Source organism: Habropoda laboriosa, unplaced genomic scaffold (genome assembly GCF_001263275.1).
Source record: "Habropoda laboriosa isolate 0110345459 unplaced genomic scaffold, ASM126327v1 scaffold126, whole genome shotgun sequence".
NCBI lineage: Eukaryota > Metazoa > Arthropoda > Insecta > Hymenoptera > Apidae > Habropoda > Habropoda laboriosa.
In genome coordinates this window covers 1,679,311-1,700,864 of record NW_017100288.1, presented here as the reverse complement: position 1 = coordinate 1,700,864, position 21,554 = coordinate 1,679,311, and the positions used below count along the sequence as shown (strand labels likewise).

Sequence of the window (21,554 nt, the reverse complement as noted above, 5' to 3'; positions counted from 1 at the left end):
ATCATAATATAATAATAGTTATACAATTAAATAATAAACTAAATGCACTAAGATTAAATAAATTAGTGCACTATAATGTCAATCTAATTTTTGGCAATATCATTTCAAATAATTATTGAAAAGAAAAGGTACAAATGGGAACTTATGTGTGTTGGGTGTTGTGCATGTTGTGTGTGTGCGTGTGTGTGGGGGAAACTCATATATATATGAATAAAATAATTTATGTTACTTTCATAAAAAATTAACTATAAATAGGTAGAATGTAACTTCATCGTATTACTGGATGAATATAATCAATTCTGTAAATTTACGATAAAATAAACACTAGGGAATGTAAATTTTAGCACCATTAGCTAGATTTTTGGTGTATTCTAAGAAAATGTTTACATTGTATATTTTTTATAGGAAATTGTAAATTTATATTTATTGTCAATTATTGTGTGCAAAATGAAACTGAAAGGTGCATCTCTGGAACGCAAAATACTGAGTTCTTCCTCATGAAAAGTGATAATATAACAATATATAACCTTAATATATTTGTTTCAAAACATCCATTCTTACCGGTCAAATGCTTACTCCGCTTCTTAGCATTAATCGTACATTAACAACCGCTGTAAGATGCAAACGGCGGGTTGTAATTACAGGAATGGGGGTAATTTGTCCCCTTGGAGTAGGTTTACAGAATGCCTGGCAAGCTCTAATTGATTCTAAATCAGGTATCACCAAGTTAACTAACCCAGATTATGACAAATTACCTTGTAAAGTTGGTAAGAATTTGATAGATCTTTAACTTTTTGTAATAGTTTAAATTATCCTATTTTTTATAATATATAAAATTTAATTATTCTTTGATAGGTGCATTAGTACCAAAAGGAAGTAGTCCTAATGAGTTAAATATAGATTCATATTTTACAAAAAGTGAATTACGCACAATGTGTCCAGCCACTGCTTATGCCTTGATAGCTACACAGGAAGCATTAGATGATGCAAATTGGAAACCAAAAGATGAAATAGATAAACAAGATACAGGAGTAGCTATAGGAATTGGAATGATAGATTTGGTTGATGTATGTACAACATATGAAGCCTTAAAAAAAGGATATAACAAAATTAGTCCTTATTTTGTACCAAGGATATTACCAAATATGGCTGCAGGACAAATTAGTATCAAATATGGGTTTCGTGGACCAAATCATTCTGTATCAACAGCATGTGCAACTGGGGCACATGCAATTGGTATTACTAATTTCAACAAAAACTAAAAATTTTTTTTACATTTACTATAATTAAATAATACATTTAATTTCTAGGTGATGCATTTCGCTTTATTCGGGGTGGAGAAACAAGTGTAATGATATGTGGTGGAGCAGAAGCATGTATCAGTCCTCTTGCTGTAGCTGCTTTTTGTAGACTTAGGGCTTTAAGTACTAACAAAAATGATTTTCCATATGAAGCATCACGACCATTTGATAAAGATAGAGATGGATTTGTCATGGGAGAAGGTTCTGCTATACTAGTATTAGAAGAATTAGATCATGCACTTGAAAGAAAAGCTAGAATATATGCAGAAGTGCTAGGATATGGTTTATCTGGTGATGCAGCACATTTGACTGCACCTAGTGAAGATGGTACTGGTGCTATATTAGCTATGGACAGAGCAGTGAAAGATGCTGGTATAGAAACTGTAGAAATTACTTTTATTAATGCACATGCAACTTCAACTCCCTTGGGTGATGCTATTGAACTAAAAGCAATAGAATCGTTTATGGGACAACATAGTAAAAATGTAACTGTCTCCAGTACAAAAGGTGCTCATGGTCATTTACTAGGAGCAGCAGGAAATTTAGAAGCTGTTTTTACCATTTTAGCAGTAAAAGAAGGTATCATCCCACCAACGTTAAATTTACATAACTTAGATATAAAAACATGCTTAAATTTTACTCCCAATGTAAAAAAACATTGGAATGGGATTTCCAGACGTGTAGCTTTAAAAAATGCCTTTGGTTTTGGAGGAACAAATGCATGCTTATGTTTTGCTCAATATAATGAATGAATTAACCATTAAAGTAGAACTATTCTGAAAAAAACATAATATACAACATAATACAAACTAGTCATTCCTTAATGTACATTAATTAATACATACATTGCATCTAAAAAAACGTGTATAATTTTACTTTTTTTTACAATGAAATAAAATATGGTTCTGTTGAACCATTATTTGAAACTTGAGCTGCAATGCAATGATTTAAATATTGTTAATATTTTTATGTAGCATATAATACAAAACTCATGTAATATATCATACGAAGAAAAAAAAACTTTTATATTATTGTACAGAAAAAAATGTAATTTGGAATAATATAATACATGGTGGAATGTAATATTTATTCTGTATTAATTTTTAATATTTTCCAATTATATCCTTTTTACAACATTCATAGACATTTTGCAGAAAAACAAGTTGAAACTTCTGCTTTCGAAAAAATAAGATTCTCTTAAAAGTATGTAGTAATTAATGAAGTTAACCTTCTATACAATAATTGTTTGCTACGTGCAGTTGCTCGTAATTTGCCATGTTTTTATGGCTAATACATGCTCGTGAAATTTATCGTCCAATTATACAAGCATATACAAATCAGTCCCACTTAACTCCGAACACTGATAGTGCATCAATCTAATACTTTATAATTCTTTGATCCCAGTTTTCAGAGTTAACATTTGACTATATATTCTAGTTTCATTCATTTATAATTACAATTTCATCTACAAATGTCTTTTATTTCTATAAATTCAATTGCATAGAAAACAACAAACTTCAAGGCTTAATAGTTTCCTGGTACCTCTAGTTTATTAGATGCAATTCTTTCCTTACAAATAAACCATACCATATGATGTTCTTACGATGTATATCTTCAACGATATTTTATTCACATAGGAAGGTTGACATCCAATGACAACAGTTATCCGAAATACATCTATTGCACGCATGTTTTTCTATTGGCAGTAAATCAATGTAAAAAAGAAAGATTGTATCCTATTAAGTAACTGTACCTAGTAGGAATTCTTAATTAGGAATGGTAAAGGGCTTGTGATGGCTGCATAAAATAGCAAAACGTTTTCTAAGTGTCTGACGAAGTTCTTGTCGTTCTTCAAGAACTTGGCACATTCGAGATTTAAATTCCAATACTTCCTCTGCTGGAATATAACTTTCTTTCTCTTCGTCGCTTGATAAATAAGAATCCTGGAAATAAACAAATCGTATTAAAAATAAACAAAGAACCTTTCAGTAAAATCTGAGTGATAAACTGTACGCTTACTTCTAACATTTGAGTAAGTGTTAAACCTCCACCTCTTTCCTTTAAGAAAGAGATACTAGAACTGGAATGAACAAGTTTATCAGATGGTCGTGTCAATCGCATGTCCTGCAAATATTTCTCATGGTTACAACATCCATCATTACAAGCTACTTCTGATCCTTCCGGTGTACTAGGAAGAGAAGAACTGCTAATATTATGTTCTGAAGAATAACCACAATCTTGTGACGATTGTTCACTTAAGGAACGGCTTTTTCTCTCTGAGATTGACAATTCAAATCGTTTTTTCATTTCTATCCACATGGTGCATCTTTTACTTGGTTTTCCAATCCAAGCATCTACTATTTCTTTAGTCATTGGATCTTTACAGTCTTCTAGAGTATGCCAGTGATTATTTTCAATCTTCTCAGAAAAATCCTATACATAAGACGATATTTAAATCTTATAACGCACGGTAATAGATATATAAAACATGTATCGATACATGGAGTTATTACCTTACACAATTCACATGTATCGAATAATTCTTCTTCAGAAAGATTCTTAACAGGTGTACTACTCTTTTTTGTCTGATTTATAACAATTTTTGACTTTGTTTCAGAAAAACCCTTTTTAATAGTATTTTTTTGCATATTTGACGATTTTGGGGGGAATGCTAATTGAGTTTGACTTTCTGATTGTGATACACTAGATTTTGATTTTTTTACACAGTAAAATAAATTAATATACATTTTATATATAATTATATATAGAAATACCAGATGTATCTACTTACCTTATGTTGATCTATATTTTGTGTTGTGGGCTTTGAATCCGCACAAACACAAGGTGTATTACTGTTGCCACTTTGTCTTTTGCTCGAACACTAATAGTAAAGTTATATAAGAATATTATATACATTTATCAATTTGTTGAAATCTGAAGTTACAAACAATAACATACATCACATGTATTTTCTTTTTCTTCCGTCTCATATCGACGTTCTTTCTTCTTTTTACGTTTCAAACGTAACTTTTCTCGTCGCTGTTGTTTTGCTATTTCTTCTCTCGTTAACTCCTCATAAAGCAATTCTAATTGAGAAATACCTTGCTTAACTTCTACAGCCATCTGTAAAGGATCATGTAATCATTTACAAATAAATCCACTAATTTAATAACAGTTTGTTAATCTCATTGATCATACTTGAAAATTCCTGGATAATGCATCTACTGCTACAGCAGCTAATACTTTACATACAGTTTCCTCTTCTTTTAAACGTCTATGAACTCTATGCAAACGTTCTGCAACACACATTGCTAAACATGTAAGTACCTCTTCCTGAGCAATTTCTAACGTTTTCGCATGTCGTTCCCTATAATTGAAAAGATTTATTTTACAACAGATTTTTAAAATAAAATTATAAACCATAAAATTTTTGAATTTTGTACCTTCCCATGAGTTCTGGCTGAGTACGTCTCATAAGATTACCCATAGAATATGGATTTGTAGGTATATGTACATGCCTATCATGTATGCATCGTCTGATCCCAGCATATAAAGAGGGCACATAGCCTTTTTGTTTTTCTGGTTCAGGTTCTGTTGTTAACAGAGAAAATGCCAACAATACCTTTGTACGGCATTCACCACAGAACCTGTAATAGTAGATGTGATACAAAACCTTTATATACAAGTATAAATATTTATGAACTTACCGATGTTTACGTAAATATGTATCTAAAGTGGCCTCAAGGGCATCACTTTCTATCAAAGCAAGTTCTAGACGACATGAAGGATTCATACAGTCCCATACTTCTTTCCATGCACTTGGGGGAGGTCTCATACGTTGAATTTCTAAAGAGTGTAATACACATCTTCGTGACTTTTTATTTCTTGGCTGCCCTTCAACTAAACTGTTTAACCTAGCACTACAAAAAATATTAGAATTATTATGTATATATTCAAAAAAGCATATATATTTATGTTATATATTTTATTACCTATGCCCTTGTAACATTGTACAAAGTAACTGTGGTGATTCTAAAACATCATCCTTTATTGATAATAAACCTTCAGGTGTAATCACCAAAGGATCTAATGCTGGATGTCCTGATTTCATAAGGTCATAGAATAATCTTTCAACACTAAATATATAACACATCAATTAATATAAACAATTAACACATTCCTTGTATATATATATTGTTTATTTAAGAATGTTTTATTATACCTTCTTCTACAACCAACACATGGTACAGCTTGGCCTAAAATTGCAAGCATATCCTTGCATGTTACTTCAAATGAAGCTTTAATTTCTTCTTTTGTAAGCATATTAAGTTTTCTGGTAAATTCATCAAGTTCTTTGCCACAAACTAATGGACTATCACAGATTGCTCCCAAATCATGTATATCCATAATCATCTATAGAAAAATATATATTACATTGCTTATATTCATACATGTACTTTTTAAATAAACAATCTAAATGCTTATAAAAGAAATATATTTTCCTAATTTCATAATGCTCCAAATAATTAAGTTACTATACGTACATTGATACATATAATTATGAACCAAGTAAAATCAAATATATTTAAACATATATACAAGACATTTTTTTGTTAAAACTGCATATTTGTATTCATTTTATACTTTATCATATGTGAAATGAAAGTCATTATATCATTTTTATAACTAAATTTATCTTTAAAGTTTTCGTTCCATTTGCTCAATTGTATCTAATCAAAGTATAAAAAAAAAACAAGTCATTTTGACATTCCTTTTTCCCAGAAGAAAACAAGCGGCTTTAAAATTATAGTAATAGCACAAGTGTAAAGGAAAATTGCAAATGTTCATAAAAATTTCAATTGCATTAAGTGCCAACAATCAGCAACTATTAAGCAGGATACAGATATCAAACACAGTACACCTAATTAGTTATGGCATAAGCATGCATTCATTGCCACGTTTAGGTTAAGTCAGAAATATCATAGGATGCCATTACGTAAGTTTCGTTAAGCTTTCAACTTTCGATAGACAGGCACTGTTCTTTAAAAAAATGACAGAAGAAAATCGTGCTCACCGTATGTTTCTCATCGATAATCAACGGCATTTCTCTTCGCTTCAAATCGACCGGGTCATCGTCCCGCCAAACATTCACTAACTTCGCCATCGCTGTTGAATTCCTCTATCAACGACGATTATATATGCAGCGATGTTCAATCTTGTAAAACGTTACGATGCACAATCACGAATAATTATAATTCACTGCCACAGTTACACCAGAAAAATAAGTAGACGGTATCATACGTCTGCCATTTGCAACGAGTGGTTTCTCACTTCCGCCCTGCGTGCATTGTCCCGCTTCCCTCTCTACGCGTCATCTTATCCTTATTCTAAAGTAAAGGAGAGACCATATGTATTGGCCGTTCAAGGACACTTCTTTGTCGGCGTTTTTATCTAATCAAAATTCTTTCTTAATAAATCTTGCATATGTAGCAATTTTTCGGATAAAAATCATAAGCTTATGAACGGCACTTCTAAATTTTAGGTGTATCTATTATTGTAATATATTCTTCGTTTTTTTGTTTACGACAATATGCCCTCTTCGTCTTTTCTCTTACTAGTGATTCCTTTACCTACTTCCTATGGTATAGCATAGTAGGGCTTAATACTAAATGACCTTGAACGGCCAATTCTTATGGTCTCTACTTTAAATCCACATACCTGTTTCTAATCTCTTTTCTTGTAGTGTTTTGTTTGGTCCAAAGTTCTATAATACAATTTACTTGTACTATTACCTAAACATTTTAATACGACTAACAACGTTCTGATTAAGCGTGGAATTTTCTTAAAGTGATTTAATACACTCATTCAATACGTAGAAAATCATTTGAAATACAATCAACAAACGTACATTTAAATGCTTGCGTAATAAAGTATACGTACATCTATGTACGCATGCTTTCATGAAACTGGCCTACTATTGTACAATGCTAAATTATTATTAGAATAAAAAATGTTTAACACATCAAAAAATATTTATACAGCCCGCCCATTCATTTGAGGACATCTACTACTGACGTATCATAGTCATGACCTAACAGTAACAAGAAAACGCTCCAAAAATACACTTAGGTTTCTTCATGTATTACATCTTTTGTTCGTTTTTCCTTTACAAAAAATTCTATAAAAATATATTACAATGTACTTTGAAACTTCGCTACATGAAAACAAAATTAAACAATTTTACTAATTTCTTAATTCCTTATTTTCGCAATTATTAAATGTTTTATTTACGGCGTATATAATATCTATATTCTAAATATAATTAATTTAATATCAAATTTATTTAAATTTTCGTTAACGAAATTATGTTTTCTAAGTATGTTTGGTTATTCGCATTATTCGTATGTATGAATTTATTGTACACAAACTATGAAATAAATGATATCAAATTTAATTTTGTGGACAAATGGTTAAACATTATTAAAAATATTTACTCTAATCTGAATAGAAACTCAAATTTAGAATCAAACGTATGCACAAATCAAAAAGTGTTTACATCAAATGAGCTTAAGAAATACACAAACTTGAAAGATGGTTTATACATTTCAATATTAGGTCAAGTTTTTGATGTTACAAAGGGTGCAAAACATTATGGTCCTGGTGCAAATTATCATGTATTTACTGGTATAATTTATGATGGAATTATATTTATCATTTTATTGTTAACATATATAACACAGATATGGATATGCATTAATGTAATTGTAGGTCGTGATGCATCTTTAGCTTTTATTACGGGAGAATTTGATGATAAAGGCTTAACAGATGACATCTCTTCATTATCTATAGAGGAAGTTAAAGCATTGAATCAATGGGTCCAATTTTATAATGAAAATTATATTTGTAAAGGTATTTAAAATATCTTGAGCAGAAAAATCTACTTTATTAGTAATCACTAATGAATATTCTGGTTTACATAGGAAAATTAAATGGTAGATATTACAATGAAGATGGTGCTCCAACAAAAGAATCTCATGATGTACAAAAAATGTTAATACATGCAAAAGAGAAACAATTTCAAGATGAACATACAAAAAAAATGTTTCCACCATGTAATGTAGAATGGAAGCCAGACTCTGGAACTGTAGTATGGTGCTCTAAAAGAAGGTGAGTATAATGTATAAAAATATTTAGTTTGACTGGAATTATTATATACTTTTCTTTCTCAGTGGAGGAATAGAAAGAGATTGGATTGGAGTGCCTAGAATGTTATTTGAATCTCCAAATTCTAAACAATACAGATGTGCATGTGTCAAACTTGATAGCAAAGAATATAAAGAAACAAAGGGCATGCTCAAAGAGTATTCTCAATGTCCAAAGACCGCAATAAAATGTGCTGTGAAAATAGAAAATTTATCATCTTAAAATATTATCATCTTTCATACCTATGAGACTATGTACACTTTTTTTAATTAAAAATCAATGAATTTTTATATATTTTGATAACTGTTTGTCTTTTTTAAATAACACCTATTTTAAAAGTTTTTAGAACCTTATTCAACTAAAAATGCAATTATTTATGATGCTAAAAAGTATATCAAAAATGAAATGTTGAATATATATGTAGACACTATCTATTATATAAATGTAATACAATATAAATGCACTAAAGAATAATATGATTGAATAAATATGTACATACTTTTATAATGAAGTTCACAAATTACATTAATCGTATGATAATTTTATACATAAGTTTTAATATTATTTAAATATAAAAGTTTTTGTCAAAGAATATGTAATATTTTTGATAAGTTATTTTTTTACCATACAAGTACATATCTAAATACCCGTTTACGAAACATAAAATAATGCTCTTCCATGTCTTTTCTTGATGATGATGAATATTAACAATATGTAAAACAAAAGAAAACTTCTTTTATTTCATAATTCATATGTTGCTATTGTATGTACCTCCTTTATAATACTTTCAATAATCATATAAAAGTTTGCAAAATGGTATTATAAATGAAGCATAAAGTATCATTAGGAAAGAGATACTTTCTTTGAAGAGTGTTCTGCTTTAATTATAAAAAAATTAATGTTTTATATCTCAATATTTTTACATTTTTTCACTTTACTTCACTGTCAATTTTTGTAGGTGATTCTGCTCTAATACCACTTAATTTATCTAGCAATGTCTGCATAGATGCACATCTTCGTTTGAAATTAATCTTTGATCCATATACCTTTTTAATTCTAGCTCTTCTTTTCTTTAACTTAGAATCTGAAGGATTTTCTTGGAACTGTATCATACGCTTATACCTCTTTGCACTCATATATGTGGTACACTCATTTATATCTTCTTTTTCTTCATAAATTGTTTCTAAAGTATTTAATTTTCTTTTTAAATTTCTATTCAAGTAATATTCTTGACCTTTAACTTCTACTTCTTTTCCTTTTCTTCTTGTACTATCATTTTCCATTTCTGTACATGTCCTTTTTCTTGGTCGTAAACTGCATCTAGTGACACATGCAAGTAGGTTACACAAAATAATTAATATTCACTTATGAAAACTATAACACAATAATACAAATACTGTTATACCTTCTATTAAGATTCTCGTTAGAGTCATCCTTAACTAATCTTCTGAGTACTCTTCTCTTTTCTGGAACTGGTAAATTTGTATTTACCGTAAGCATTTCTAAACTAGCTGTTACTGCAGGTAAACTGGTATCAACTACATCAGGTGTTTTTCTAAAAAATATTATTTACATTGACAATGAAGTAAAGTTTTTGTAAATTATATTTAAGTATTTTATAGACAAAATTTACAAAATGAGTTTGCTAATAATTAAAGCTAGAAATAAGCATTGTTAAAATATATGATAAACAAGTATACATATTTATATGTAAATAAAAGTTTTACGAATACTGTTTCTGAAGAAACTTACATTGTTTCGGATTGTGTATCGTCCATTTGTAAAATATAAATATTTACTTATTTTTAAATTACTTAAAACATCATTCACTTGCAATCATAATTAATAATATACATTAAAACCATTGGTTAGAAGAATTTCAGCAGTATAAAATATTTAGCATATTCATGTATACTCTAAATCTTCAATATTAGGAACGTTAAGAAATGTTGTCAAGAATTGATCTTGAGGCACATCTACTATCCTTTCGAAGTTTGAACTTAATTCTTTATTTACAGTAGTATAAGTTGCATAAACATGCATCGTATATAGTTTTTGTTTATCTCCATTATATCGTAGAAAAGCACTTGAAAATAACACCTTTCTGACAAAAGAAAAAAACTATTAACTATAAATTGTTAATGCTTTACAATCATTGGTTCCTTTCACTTGCATTAATCTCAGTTTACACTGCCAAACGTAAATTCCAAAAGTAATACTGCTTTCTTGAGTAAAATCCTTAATTTCTTCTAACCAATAACTATACAGAAAGAATGTCCTGAGTTCATATACGTTTCTATTGTACCTACATGAAGAGACTGCTTTAACTGTATTAAAATGTCAAAAATATTTAGGTACGAAATTAAATTTCACAAAATATACAAATAAATATAACTTATTGATAAAAAACAGTAGAATCATATAAATGGAATCATGAAGAAAGAAAGAACGGCCGATAATAGCCGACCATATAAATTATAAGTATATACAACAGTTTCATACTGTAAACAAAAGTTATTAATTATAATTCATATTTCAACAAATAAAGTTTTATGTAACTTTAGTAGTTTGTTTCAATAATTAATTTTAAAATATCTGCAAACAAATTTGTCAACATATCATTTAAACTTATTTTTATATTATTGTATTAAGGTTATGTTTACAAAATTTTATATCAGTAACTTTTACAATTTTATGACATTAACTTGTAACTTCTTTGCAATAATAAAAAAGTTTATTTAATTTTTGTCTTATTTATTAATTGTAGTAATCATTACTTAATGTTTCCTTTTCATTATACGGCTCATCAAATATTGAGCCTCACAGGTATAAGTTTCCAAAGGAAGAGTATTATTGTAAGTACTATAAATGTTGTTAATAAAAACTTTTTCCAATCTGTATTTATAAATATCTATTTTCTATGCAGGGATTTGTAGAATTAACAATTGTTCCTCTCAGAGATACATTAAGACTTGTGAAACTGAATGCAAAGCAATGCAGAATTTATAGAGTATGTTTAAATGACATTTATGAAGCACCATTTCAGTACTTTGATCCGTTTTTAGATATTTGCCAAGGAGATGGCAAGCAGTAAGAGTTTGAATACAGTTATATACAATATTTTTATATAACAAAAGCTTAATTAAAATAATTCTTGTGGCATTTTTTAGGCGATCATTGGATTTTTTTTCAAACATGCATTTAGCAGCTGCACAAAGGGTTGATCCTGACAATAATGCTGGAGAACTAGTTGTACAAATTCCACCAGATGCAGCACATTTAGTTGCTGAAGGTAGAAGTTTAAGAATTAGTATTGAATTTTCTTTAGAGCAACCTCAAGGTGGAGTACACTTTGTTGTACCAAATTGTGAAGGAACATTAGCAGAGGTACAGCATATTTGTTGTATATAAAAATTAGCTTTAACTGTATTAGTATACAATTGAATCTTTTTCTTTTCTAGAGAGGTGCACATATGTATACATATAGTTATGAAAATTCTTCAAGATTATGGTTCCCATGTGTTGATAGTTTTGCTGAACCATGTACTTGGAAATTAGAATTTACTGTTGATGACTCTATGACAGCTGTATCTTGTGGTGATCTTGTAGAAGTTGTATATACTCCAGATATGCGCAGAAAAACTTTTCACTATGTTCTGAATACACCAGCATGTTCACCAAATATTGCACTTGCAGTTGGGTAAGTTATTTATGTTTTATTTATAATAAATAACTTTTTATGAATATGTAAAATATAATTACTATTGTTCTATTTCAGACCATTTGAAATATTTGTGGACCCATACATGCATGAAGTCACACATTTTTGTTTACCTCAATTGTTACCATCATTGAAAGTTTCTGCAAAATATATGCATGAAGCATTTGAATTTTATGAAGAAACATTGTCAAATAGATATCCTTATTCTTGTTATAAACAAGTCTTTGTAGATGAACTAGATGAAGATATAAATGCATATGCAACTATGAGTATTTTAAAGTAAGGGATTGTATTAATTAATTTTAATATTAAGCAACTGTATAACATCAAGCAATTAAATAATTGTTTATTTATAGTACAAATTTATTACATTCAACTGCAATTATTGATCAAGTTTATGTTACAAAGAAAGCTATGGCACAAGCTGTTGCAGAACAATTTTTTGGTTGTTTTATATCCATGCAAAATTGGTCTGATACATGGTTACCTAAAGGTATTTCAACATATTTAACTGGTTTGTATGCAAAAAAATGTTTTGGAAATAATGAGTACAGGCAATGGGTACAATCGGTAAATAAATCCTTCTTATACCTATTTATTAGTATAATTTTGTAAAACTTTGATACTACTAATACTTTTAGGAACTGCAAGAAGTTGTAAAATATGAGGAGCAATTTGGCGGCATAATATTAGATCCTTCTCAACCACCAGCTCCACTACCTATTGCTGCTAATACACCAGCTCCCACACCCAGAGCTCCAGATCCTGGGTTTTATTTTCCAATAAGAAATTTACACACTGTGTCCCCAAAATATATTGAAGTGCTTCGTAAAAAAGCACATTTAGTTATTAGAATGTTAGAACATCGAATTGGACAAGAATTACTTTTACAGGTACATATTTGAATAGGTGCTACATAATTCTTACTTTATTTTCACCAAGTAACTCTAAATATATTTGATTGCCTTCTAGGTTTTTAATAAGCAATTATCTCTTGCTGCTAATGCTGCACAACAAAAAATTGATTCTGGACTTTGGTCCCATATGTTAATTAGTACCAATGTATTTACAAAAGCAATTTTTACTGTAACTGGTAAAGATATGGCAGTTTTTATAGACCAATGGGTTAGAACTGGTGGACATGCGAAATTTAGTTTAAGTTTTGTATTTAATAGGAAAAGGTACTTAAATTAGTAATTTTAAAATAAACATTTATTTTATAATGTAACTGAAATTTATCGCAAATGTGTTGTACAGAAATACTGTAGAATTAGAAATTCGGCAAGATACTACAAACCAAAGAGGAATTAGGAAATACGTTGGTCCACTTCTAGTTAATATTCAAGAATTAGATGGTACTTTTAAACACACTTTACAAATAGAAGGTACTGTAGCAAAAGCAGATATAACATGCCATAGTAAAAGCCGTAGGAATAAAAAGAAAAAGATTCCACTATGTACTGGAGAAGAAGTAGATATGGACCTTTCTGCTATGGAGTGAGCATTATTATAATGCATTATAAATTATAATTTTATTGAAACTATTCTTTCCCGTATTTTGAAGCTAAAAAGTATATCTATGAAACATAATAACTAAATGAAAAAGTTTTTATATACAAACTTATATTTCATTTGCAGTGATTCTCCTGTATTATGGATAAGATTAGATCCTGATATGACACTTCTACGTGCCGTTCAAATTGAACAACCTGATTATCAGTGGCAATATCAGTTAAGACACGAAAGAGATGTTACAGCCCAATTAGAAGCTATTGAAGCTTTACAAAACCATGCAACGCCCGCTACACGACTAGCATTAACTGATACTATAGAAAATGAACATTGTTATTACAAAGTTAGATTGCGAGCTGCCCATTGTTTAACCAAGGTTATTTGTATTTCGAATATTTATACTTCAAAGTTATTTATTTACATATAGTCTCCTTATAACAGATGCATTTATACAGGTAGCAAATGCAATGGTTGCAACATGGGCTGGCCCACCAGCAATGTTAGCTATATTTCGGAAATTATTTGGATCAGCTTCGTGTAGACGAATAATTAAACAAAACAACTTTTCAAACTTTCAACATTATTTTTTGCAAAAGGTACAAATAATATTTTCCGAAATGAGCAAACAATTATTTTGTGTTGTAAGTTCTTGCCAGTTTCTCTTTTCTATGATTTTAGACTATACCTGTGGCGATGGCAGGTTTACGTAACGCTCATGGTATATGCCCACCAGAAGTTTTAGCTTTTTTAATGGATTTATTTAAATATAATGATAACAGTAAAAATAGATATTCGGATAATTATTATAGAGCGGCCTTAATTGAAGCTCTTGGAGCTACTGTTACACCTGTAATTAGTATTCAACAAGGGTATGATAAATATTGAAAGAAACAATTTCATTACGCTATACTATCATGATTACACATTGATGATTTTTTCTAGGACAGCTATTACTGCCGAATCTCTGTCGGTCGATACTAAAGCTATATTAGAGGAAGTTACAAGAAATTTAAATTTGGAAAAATTATTACCATGTTATAAGTACACTGTTAGTGTTGCCTGTCTTAGGGTCATACGAATTTTACAAAAGTTTGGACACCTTCCAAGCAATCCTCACCTTTTCAGAGCATATGCTGGATATGGGCAATTCATAGGTATATAAGATATTTTATATTAGCCATATTAATAATATCGATATTCATACATTCCTATCATAATCGGTTTAGATGTGAGAATTGCAGCATTAAAGGCATTAGTTGATTTTACAAGAGTCGATGGAAAATGGGAAGATTTAGAATTTTTGTTAGATATGATAGAAATGGATCCTCATCCAGGAGTACGGCATAGATTAGTGAGACTTATGGTTGAAAATCCACCGTTTGAAAGAGCACATAAGCATCGTTTGGATCGTCCTGAATTAGTCGACCGTATATGGAATTTAATTAAGTATGTTTAAATTTAGCTGCCATTTATTTCAGACGTCGTAAAAAGGATAAATATAAACTTATTGTTATTGTTACAGTGGTATGCTTTCTCACGACCCTAAAATTCGGTGTGATTTAGTCGATTTGTACTACACTTTGTATGGTTCAAAACGTCCACTTTGTCTTCCTATTCCTGAACTTGCTGCTATTACTAAACCAAAAAAAGCAGGACCACCAAGCCCAGAACAAGATGTAAGTCATAATTATAGAGGCTCTAGTTTAGACAGTAACAATATGAATTATATTTACTTCAGATGAAACTAAATATGTCGCACATAAGACATGAATCATCGGTTGTGGAAATTGAGAATGCAAGTGGCACAGGGAAAAGAAAATCTCCCAGTAGAGATATTCCAGGTCCGTCTAATTCAGTAGATTATGGTCCGGAAGCAAAACGACAAAAACAGGTAATTAGTAAAATGTATTAGTTAACAAGAAAAATAAGCACAATTATAAAACCATAACTGTTCGTTGTATTTCTATATTAAAAAAGGATGAGCGATCGTCTTCCGTCACCGGTGAAGGAAAAGTGAAATCAGAATATTATAGCGATAATTCTGCATCATTGCCTGGTATTATGGGAACGCCAGGACCCGTAGGGTTTGAACCAGGAATGTTTAAAAAAGAAGGAGGAGAAGATCATAAACTATATTTATTATACAATATATTTCACAGAATAAGAAAAAGAAAAAAGACAAAAAGAAACATAAACACAAACATAAACATAAACATGATCATAAGCATGGTAAAGATAAAGAGAAGAAAGATAAAGATAAAGACAAAATTAAAGAAAAAGAAAAGGAAAAAGAAAAGGATAAAACTAAAGATTCTTCAAATTTAAAGGTCAAAGAAGAAACTTTAAGCTCTGCAAGTTCCAGTCTTAGTCCAGATGCAACAACTGTTACTAACGAATTTATTTTTCCATAGTAAAACATCAAGTCACTTATCATAGTCTTTTAAGGCTAGCATTGTTTATATCTTATATAATTTTATATAATTTAAGACACATTCTAATGCATCATGAATCAAAACGTTGATTATCGACATATGTAAATACACTTTTTTAAATATATTATACAAAATATATTTTCATTTATTTTGTTAAATAAAATAAATAAAATGAGAACTGTTGTTTTTTTATGTCTTACTCAGTCTTACTATGTTTTACTAATGAATTAACAATTTTTTAATGTGAAAAATTATATTTCTACTTAAAAAAAAACAAAGAAAAAATTAAATGCAATTTATTTAAGTTTATTCATAAGTGTGAAAAATGTATTCCCAAGAAAAATAAACATACTTTTAGTTTACTTACTATTTAATAGCATTTTAAATAAATTTATATTTTGATAATGAAGCGATAATAATCTTTTATAAGCACGTAACTTTTTAACGTTATATCGACACTAGAGACGCGCTCATATTTAAATACTTCTACGCATTAACTAGGATGGCGTCCGTGGTGTTGCGGCAATTTCGAAGGGAATAGTGAGTTTTGAAAATTTTGACAACGACCTCGAGAATGGCAGATAATCAACAAAGTAGATTTGAAAAGTCTCTTGGTCTGTTAACTACGCGTTTCGTTACTTTATTGCAGAAAGCAAAGGACGGAGTTCTTGATTTAAAAGTAGTAAGTGTTTACATAAATATTCGATTGTAAAAAGTTAACCTACTTGCTAGGTTAAGTTGTCGCGGGCGTACACGCCATTTCTAGCTTGCGGGAATTTTGAAATAAGTATCACTGAAGTCAATATTTCACATTTTTTTACAATATTCGTTTAAGAAGATTACTTTTACTCAGTCAACTATTCCAATTTAACGTTACACAATCAGTATGTAGCATGTTTTGATATCTCAACGTGCTATCCTACATAACCTAAAAAATAGAACGATAACTGTTGACTGTACTTGATAACGTACGATAGTAAATTTATGATATTTTAGGCTGCTGATATCTTAGAAGTCCGTCAAAAAAGGCGAATTTATGATATTACTAACGTCCTTGAAGGTATTGGACTCATTGAAAAAAAAAGCAAAAATAGTATCCAATGGAAGTATGTTTTCCTTGTATTCCTCATTTGTAAAATATTTTGTATACTTTCTTGTACTATTTACATTAAATTGTCTATTTCTCATATAATGTAATGTTTTAAATATATTACCAGAGGAGCAGGTCCAGGTTGTAACACTCAAGAAGTTGGTGAAAAATTGACTGATTTAAAAGATGAAATAAGAAAATTAGAAGATCATGAACAACTATTAGATATGCATACCCAATGGATTCAACAAAGTATAAAAAATATAGAAAATGATTTGATTAATAGAAAATATGCATATATCACATATGAAGATGTTAAAGAAAATTTTCCAGATGATTTTGTATTAGGAATTCAAGCTCCTCCTGATACAGAATTAAGCGTGCCAAATATAATGCAGGTATTATTTTTGCTCAGAAACGTTTATGTTTATAGAATTTTAAATAAATTAAGTTAAATACATTTTATGATATATTTATATTTCTAGAGTTCTGAAGATGAAGACAAAGAAATCAATTATGAAATGTTTTTAAAAAGTAGTTCAGGAGAAATAAAGGTATATATGATACAACCAGAACTAGCTAAAACATATGATAATAAAATACTAGAAATGAGATTACAAGAAGAAGCAAAAGGTACAAAAAGGGGAAAAGAGGAAGAAGAGAAAAAGGAGGAAACTAATGTTAAACCAAAGAGAAGAGTTGGAAGGTAAACACAAATTTATAGATGAGAAAGAACTTGCTCTGTTCGCATCAAAAATAGTAAAACAATATTTTTGACCTGCATAGAGCACACAGTAATATGATCTTGAAAGGGGTAAATAGATTTGAAGGAAAAATCTTTTCTTTTGGGATAGATCATACAATATCTTAATTTGAAAGTAATTTACATTAATATTTACACACTTTGGTATTTTGCATGTTATTACATTTTATATGAATTTGTTATAACTTCACGAATTAGAACACTGGATGGCGGAAATACGAATTTATTTATTTAATTCAATGATTTATGTATTTCTTATAATTGAAGTAGTAACATACAAAAAAGCAAGGTGCCTGAATATTAATATGAGTTACTGTATTTTATTACACTATTATCATAATAAATTAGTTAAAAATATTTATGATTTAATTATATGGTTTATTCTAAATTTTAGACCTCCAAAAGGAGCTAGTAAACCTGATCCTATAATATCTGATGAAGATGAAGAAGATGATACAGAATTAATAGAAGCAAAAATAGTACTTCGAGATGTTAGCACATCAGGTAAAGAACACAAATTGTTAAAGTATAGTACATAACATTTTATTGAATTAAATATTATAATTTCAGATATTGCTCAAAAAGATTTAGAATTGTTTGATCAAATTTATTCTGACAGTAAGTAATACAATGATGACATTAAAATACATAAAATACATACTAGTAAATACATAATTTTTTTCATTTTACTTGCAGTTTATGGACCATTAGTAAGACTAAGTCCACCACCCAGTGAAAAAGATTATCATTTCAATCTTAGTGAAAATGAAGGAATTTGTGACTTGTTTGATATTACAGCGAAATGAGTAACAAGTTGTATGGTTTAAATGGTTGGATGATTTATAAATCAGACTGTGCCAATACTGTGCAAAATCACAAAAATTTGTTGACAATTTCTGAAGGCTGTTCTATGTATATAATTTTAAAGAATGGATATGGATAATGATCATTGAATACATGCAGTATTTTTTTATTAGTAGAAATAAAAAAATAATACAGAATTATAGAAGAAATGTTTATAACAGTCAATTTTGTTGGATTTTTATTTGATGAAGTAATAAGAACCCTAAATTTTGACATTATTTGTAATTTATGACATGTGATTTATTTCTCTAGGTTTGCTTAGAAACTTTATCCTTGTATGCACACACAACAGAAAGATTTTTTTATTTATGGTGATTGCATATAAGGAAACTATTAAAGAAATAAATATTTTTATGAATAACGTTATAATCAAAGTAGCATTGTTTTTATAAACTTTGTATATGTTTCATTAAACTACGTAATCTTTTTACGTATTTGTTTAGATAAGAATTGTTCAAAAGACAATATTAAATGTACATTCTGTATAATTGTATGAGTTTAATCTTTTAAAGCATGTATAGCATCGCCATGATTTAATATTGCAGATGAGTACAGAAAACTTGTATTTCTTTTATAATGTACTTTCTATGTTGTATGTTGTATGTTTGTTACTGCATTCAATGACACTAATTAAGTTTGTGAATATTATAGTTATTTAAGCAAAATAAACTTAAATGAAAACAAGGTACAAGCAAAGAGACCAAGAAATTACAGTTTACTTAATCATAAAGTCATGTTTCATCATTGTTATATATGCTATATAATTATAAAAGAAATTTTTAATTAATAAACGTTTTATTTCAAACCTTTTTATGTTCTTTCTAAACTACATTCATTAAACTTTTTTTCTATACCTTATTTTAATTTCACTGACGTCAAACATTCCAAAATTGTTTTGCTTTCATTACGTGCTGTTGTCGACATCATCTGTTAGTACGTAACCAAAAGTCGATGTGTAATCACTTGCATGATATATCAAACTATCGGAAAACTGTACTCGAAAGTCGCGAAATTACCAAGGACAGATAAGAATGGATCGACCAGTTTCGTCACCATTGGTACTTTTGCGCGTGTCGAATATATGCTTCGTCTCAGTCATTGCCAGTATGCGCGTGTTTCCGTAGTAGTGAATCATTTCCAGATGTGTCAACCTTACGAGACCGTTGTTTCATACAAATTCGCGGTGCAGCGAGTTTCCTCGCGTCACGTTCAAAACAAACCGCGGTAATATTATCAACGTTTCAATCACTTATCAAGACAAGGTATGAAGCAAAAAAGAATATGGGAATGAAAAAATTATTTTTTATATTCTTTATATGTGTTACATTATTCTAACTTTTTAGTGACTTTATCACTTCCGACAGCTTATCAATATATTTAAAACAGTAAACGTAATGATAAAACCGATGACAACCTAGTTGACATAGCTTTTTGGGAAGCTTTTTGTAACTGCATGTATATACGTAGAAAAAATATCTTCTCTATTTCTGAAACATTGATTGCACGCGCTCTCTTGTTTGGCGCGCAGCATCGTTTGCTTTGAATTAATTTGTCACGTGCCGTCAACAAAGAAAATATGAAATTTATAAGATTTTTCGGAACAAACTAATACGAATATAAATTGCATAATGACGTAGTATATGCATTAATACAAATCAATTTTAAATAACACCCTATTTTAATTTTTCATTTAATCATTTAAATTTAAAGTTTACTTAATTTATGTATACGTCGTTGCTTAGCTTTAATTATTATTTATAATAAAAATGAATTTGTAATGTTATACTGTATTCATAATTAAAATTGTCTTTATTTCAGTGACGGCCGTGAAAATGCGTATTATTTTTGTAAAATTTCGCGAACTGTCGCAAAAATATCCAATTGTAAGGGGAATGGCTTCTTATTCTATTATATGGCCAACAGGAAGTTTAATACAACAAAAATTATTAGGACAAGACGAATTAAATTATCTACAAGCATTAAGATTTAGTTTATATGGTGGATTTTTTGTAGCTCCAACACTGTATTGCTGGTTAAGGTCTTCTTCATACTTTTGGCCAAAGTCAGACCTGAAGTCTGCAATTACCAAAGTATATTAAAATGAATTAAAACAATTACTATTTGCAAATAATAATATTAACTATTAATAATATTTATTTTACAGGCTTTAATAGAACAAGTAACATACAGCCCTGCAGCAATGTGTTGTTTCTTTTTTGGCATGAACTTGCTTGAAATGAAACCTATAGCTGAGTGTGTAGAAGAAGTTAAACGAAAATTCTGGCCTACTTATAAAGTAGAATTGTTAAATATATATTTAATAAACATAAAATACACTTACATTATAAAGAACAAAAAGATTGAAAGTAATAATTATTTTTCAGGTTGGTGTTTGTGTGTGGCCTGTTCTACAGACAATCAACTTTTTTCTTGTCCCAGAACATAATCGTGTAGTTTATGTAAGTTTTTGTAGTTTAATTTGGACCTCTTTTCTTGCATATATGAAAGCTCTGGAAGCTCAGAACAAACAAAATCGATTAACAAAAGACAATAATATAAAACACAAGGGTGATTTTGTAAGTAATGTTAATACTGAACCTGTTAGTCAGGTAGAAGATAAAAGTAAAAGGTTACCTGTTTTACGATGAAATTTTATATAAAAATTGTT

General features: G+C 29.2%; 7 protein-coding genes across 7 annotated transcripts; 5 read left to right on the top strand and 2 right to left on the bottom strand.

Moving 5' to 3' along the window:
- The first annotated feature begins 568 nt into the window (after positions 1 to 568).
- On the top strand, positions 569 to 2,090 carry LOC108573760 (3-oxoacyl-[acyl-carrier-protein] synthase, mitochondrial). Its single transcript, XM_017936239.1, has 3 exons — positions 569 to 767; positions 856 to 1,236; positions 1,311 to 2,090. Exons 1-3 carry the CDS (start codon positions 569 to 571, stop codon positions 2,051 to 2,053), a joined length of 1,323 nt encoding a protein of 440 aa, XP_017791728.1. The 3' UTR covers positions 2,054 to 2,090.
- Positions 2,091 to 2,921: 831 nt separating this feature from the next.
- On the bottom strand, positions 2,922 to 6,596 carry LOC108573716 (gametogenetin-binding protein 2-like). The gene is made up of 11 exons (XM_017936189.1): positions 6,376 to 6,596; positions 5,524 to 5,714; positions 5,294 to 5,437; positions 5,009 to 5,221; positions 4,745 to 4,948; positions 4,500 to 4,668; positions 4,260 to 4,424; positions 4,093 to 4,182; positions 3,815 to 4,021; positions 3,321 to 3,734; positions 2,922 to 3,244 (listed from the first exon to the last, which is right to left on the bottom strand). Exons 1-11 carry the CDS (start codon positions 6,463 to 6,465, stop codon positions 3,068 to 3,070), a joined length of 2,064 nt encoding a protein of 687 aa, XP_017791678.1. The 5' UTR covers positions 6,466 to 6,596; the 3' UTR covers positions 2,922 to 3,067.
- A 1,070-nt stretch (positions 6,597 to 7,666) lies between these two features.
- On the top strand, positions 7,667 to 8,726 carry LOC108573715 (neuferricin). The gene is made up of 4 exons (XM_017936188.1): positions 7,667 to 7,985; positions 8,070 to 8,210; positions 8,282 to 8,468; positions 8,531 to 8,726. The coding sequence occupies exons 1-4, from the start codon at positions 7,667 to 7,669 to the stop codon at positions 8,724 to 8,726; spliced, it is 843 nt and encodes a 280-aa protein (XP_017791677.1).
- Positions 8,727 to 9,433: 707 nt separating this feature from the next.
- On the bottom strand, positions 9,434 to 10,291 carry LOC108573741. The gene is made up of 3 exons (XM_017936216.1): positions 10,257 to 10,291; positions 9,910 to 10,059; positions 9,434 to 9,824 (listed from the first exon to the last, which is right to left on the bottom strand). Exons 1-3 carry the CDS (start codon positions 10,280 to 10,282, stop codon positions 9,434 to 9,436), a joined length of 567 nt encoding a protein of 188 aa, XP_017791705.1. The 5' UTR covers positions 10,283 to 10,291.
- A 646-nt stretch (positions 10,292 to 10,937) lies between these two features.
- Positions 10,938 to 16,148, top strand: LOC108573738 (transcription initiation factor TFIID subunit 2). The gene is given in 19 exon segments (XM_017936214.1): positions 10,938 to 10,981; positions 11,305 to 11,359; positions 11,431 to 11,594; positions 11,675 to 11,891; positions 11,966 to 12,204; positions 12,283 to 12,504; positions 12,582 to 12,795; positions 12,867 to 13,118; positions 13,198 to 13,406; positions 13,483 to 13,722; positions 13,864 to 14,113; positions 14,193 to 14,333; positions 14,416 to 14,606; positions 14,680 to 14,891; positions 14,964 to 15,183; positions 15,260 to 15,413; positions 15,476 to 15,628; positions 15,715 to 15,864; positions 15,867 to 16,148. Coding segments are annotated over 19 exon segments (3,609 nt in total).
- A 595-nt stretch (positions 16,149 to 16,743) lies between these two features.
- On the top strand, positions 16,744 to 18,828 carry LOC108573739 (transcription factor E2F4-like). The gene is made up of 7 exons (XM_017936215.1): positions 16,744 to 16,851; positions 17,166 to 17,275; positions 17,387 to 17,657; positions 17,745 to 17,965; positions 18,417 to 18,526; positions 18,593 to 18,640; positions 18,719 to 18,828. Exons 1-7 carry the CDS (start codon positions 16,744 to 16,746, stop codon positions 18,826 to 18,828), a joined length of 978 nt encoding a protein of 325 aa, XP_017791704.1.
- Positions 18,829 to 19,835: 1,007 nt separating this feature from the next.
- On the top strand, positions 19,836 to 21,534 carry LOC108573755 (mpv17-like protein). Its single transcript, XM_017936235.1, has 4 exons — positions 19,836 to 20,148; positions 20,705 to 20,976; positions 21,051 to 21,182; positions 21,271 to 21,534. The coding sequence occupies exons 2-4, from the start codon at positions 20,719 to 20,721 to the stop codon at positions 21,532 to 21,534; spliced, it is 654 nt and encodes a 217-aa protein (XP_017791724.1). The 5' UTR covers positions 19,836 to 20,148; positions 20,705 to 20,718.
- Positions 21,535 to 21,554: the final 20 nt, after the last annotated feature.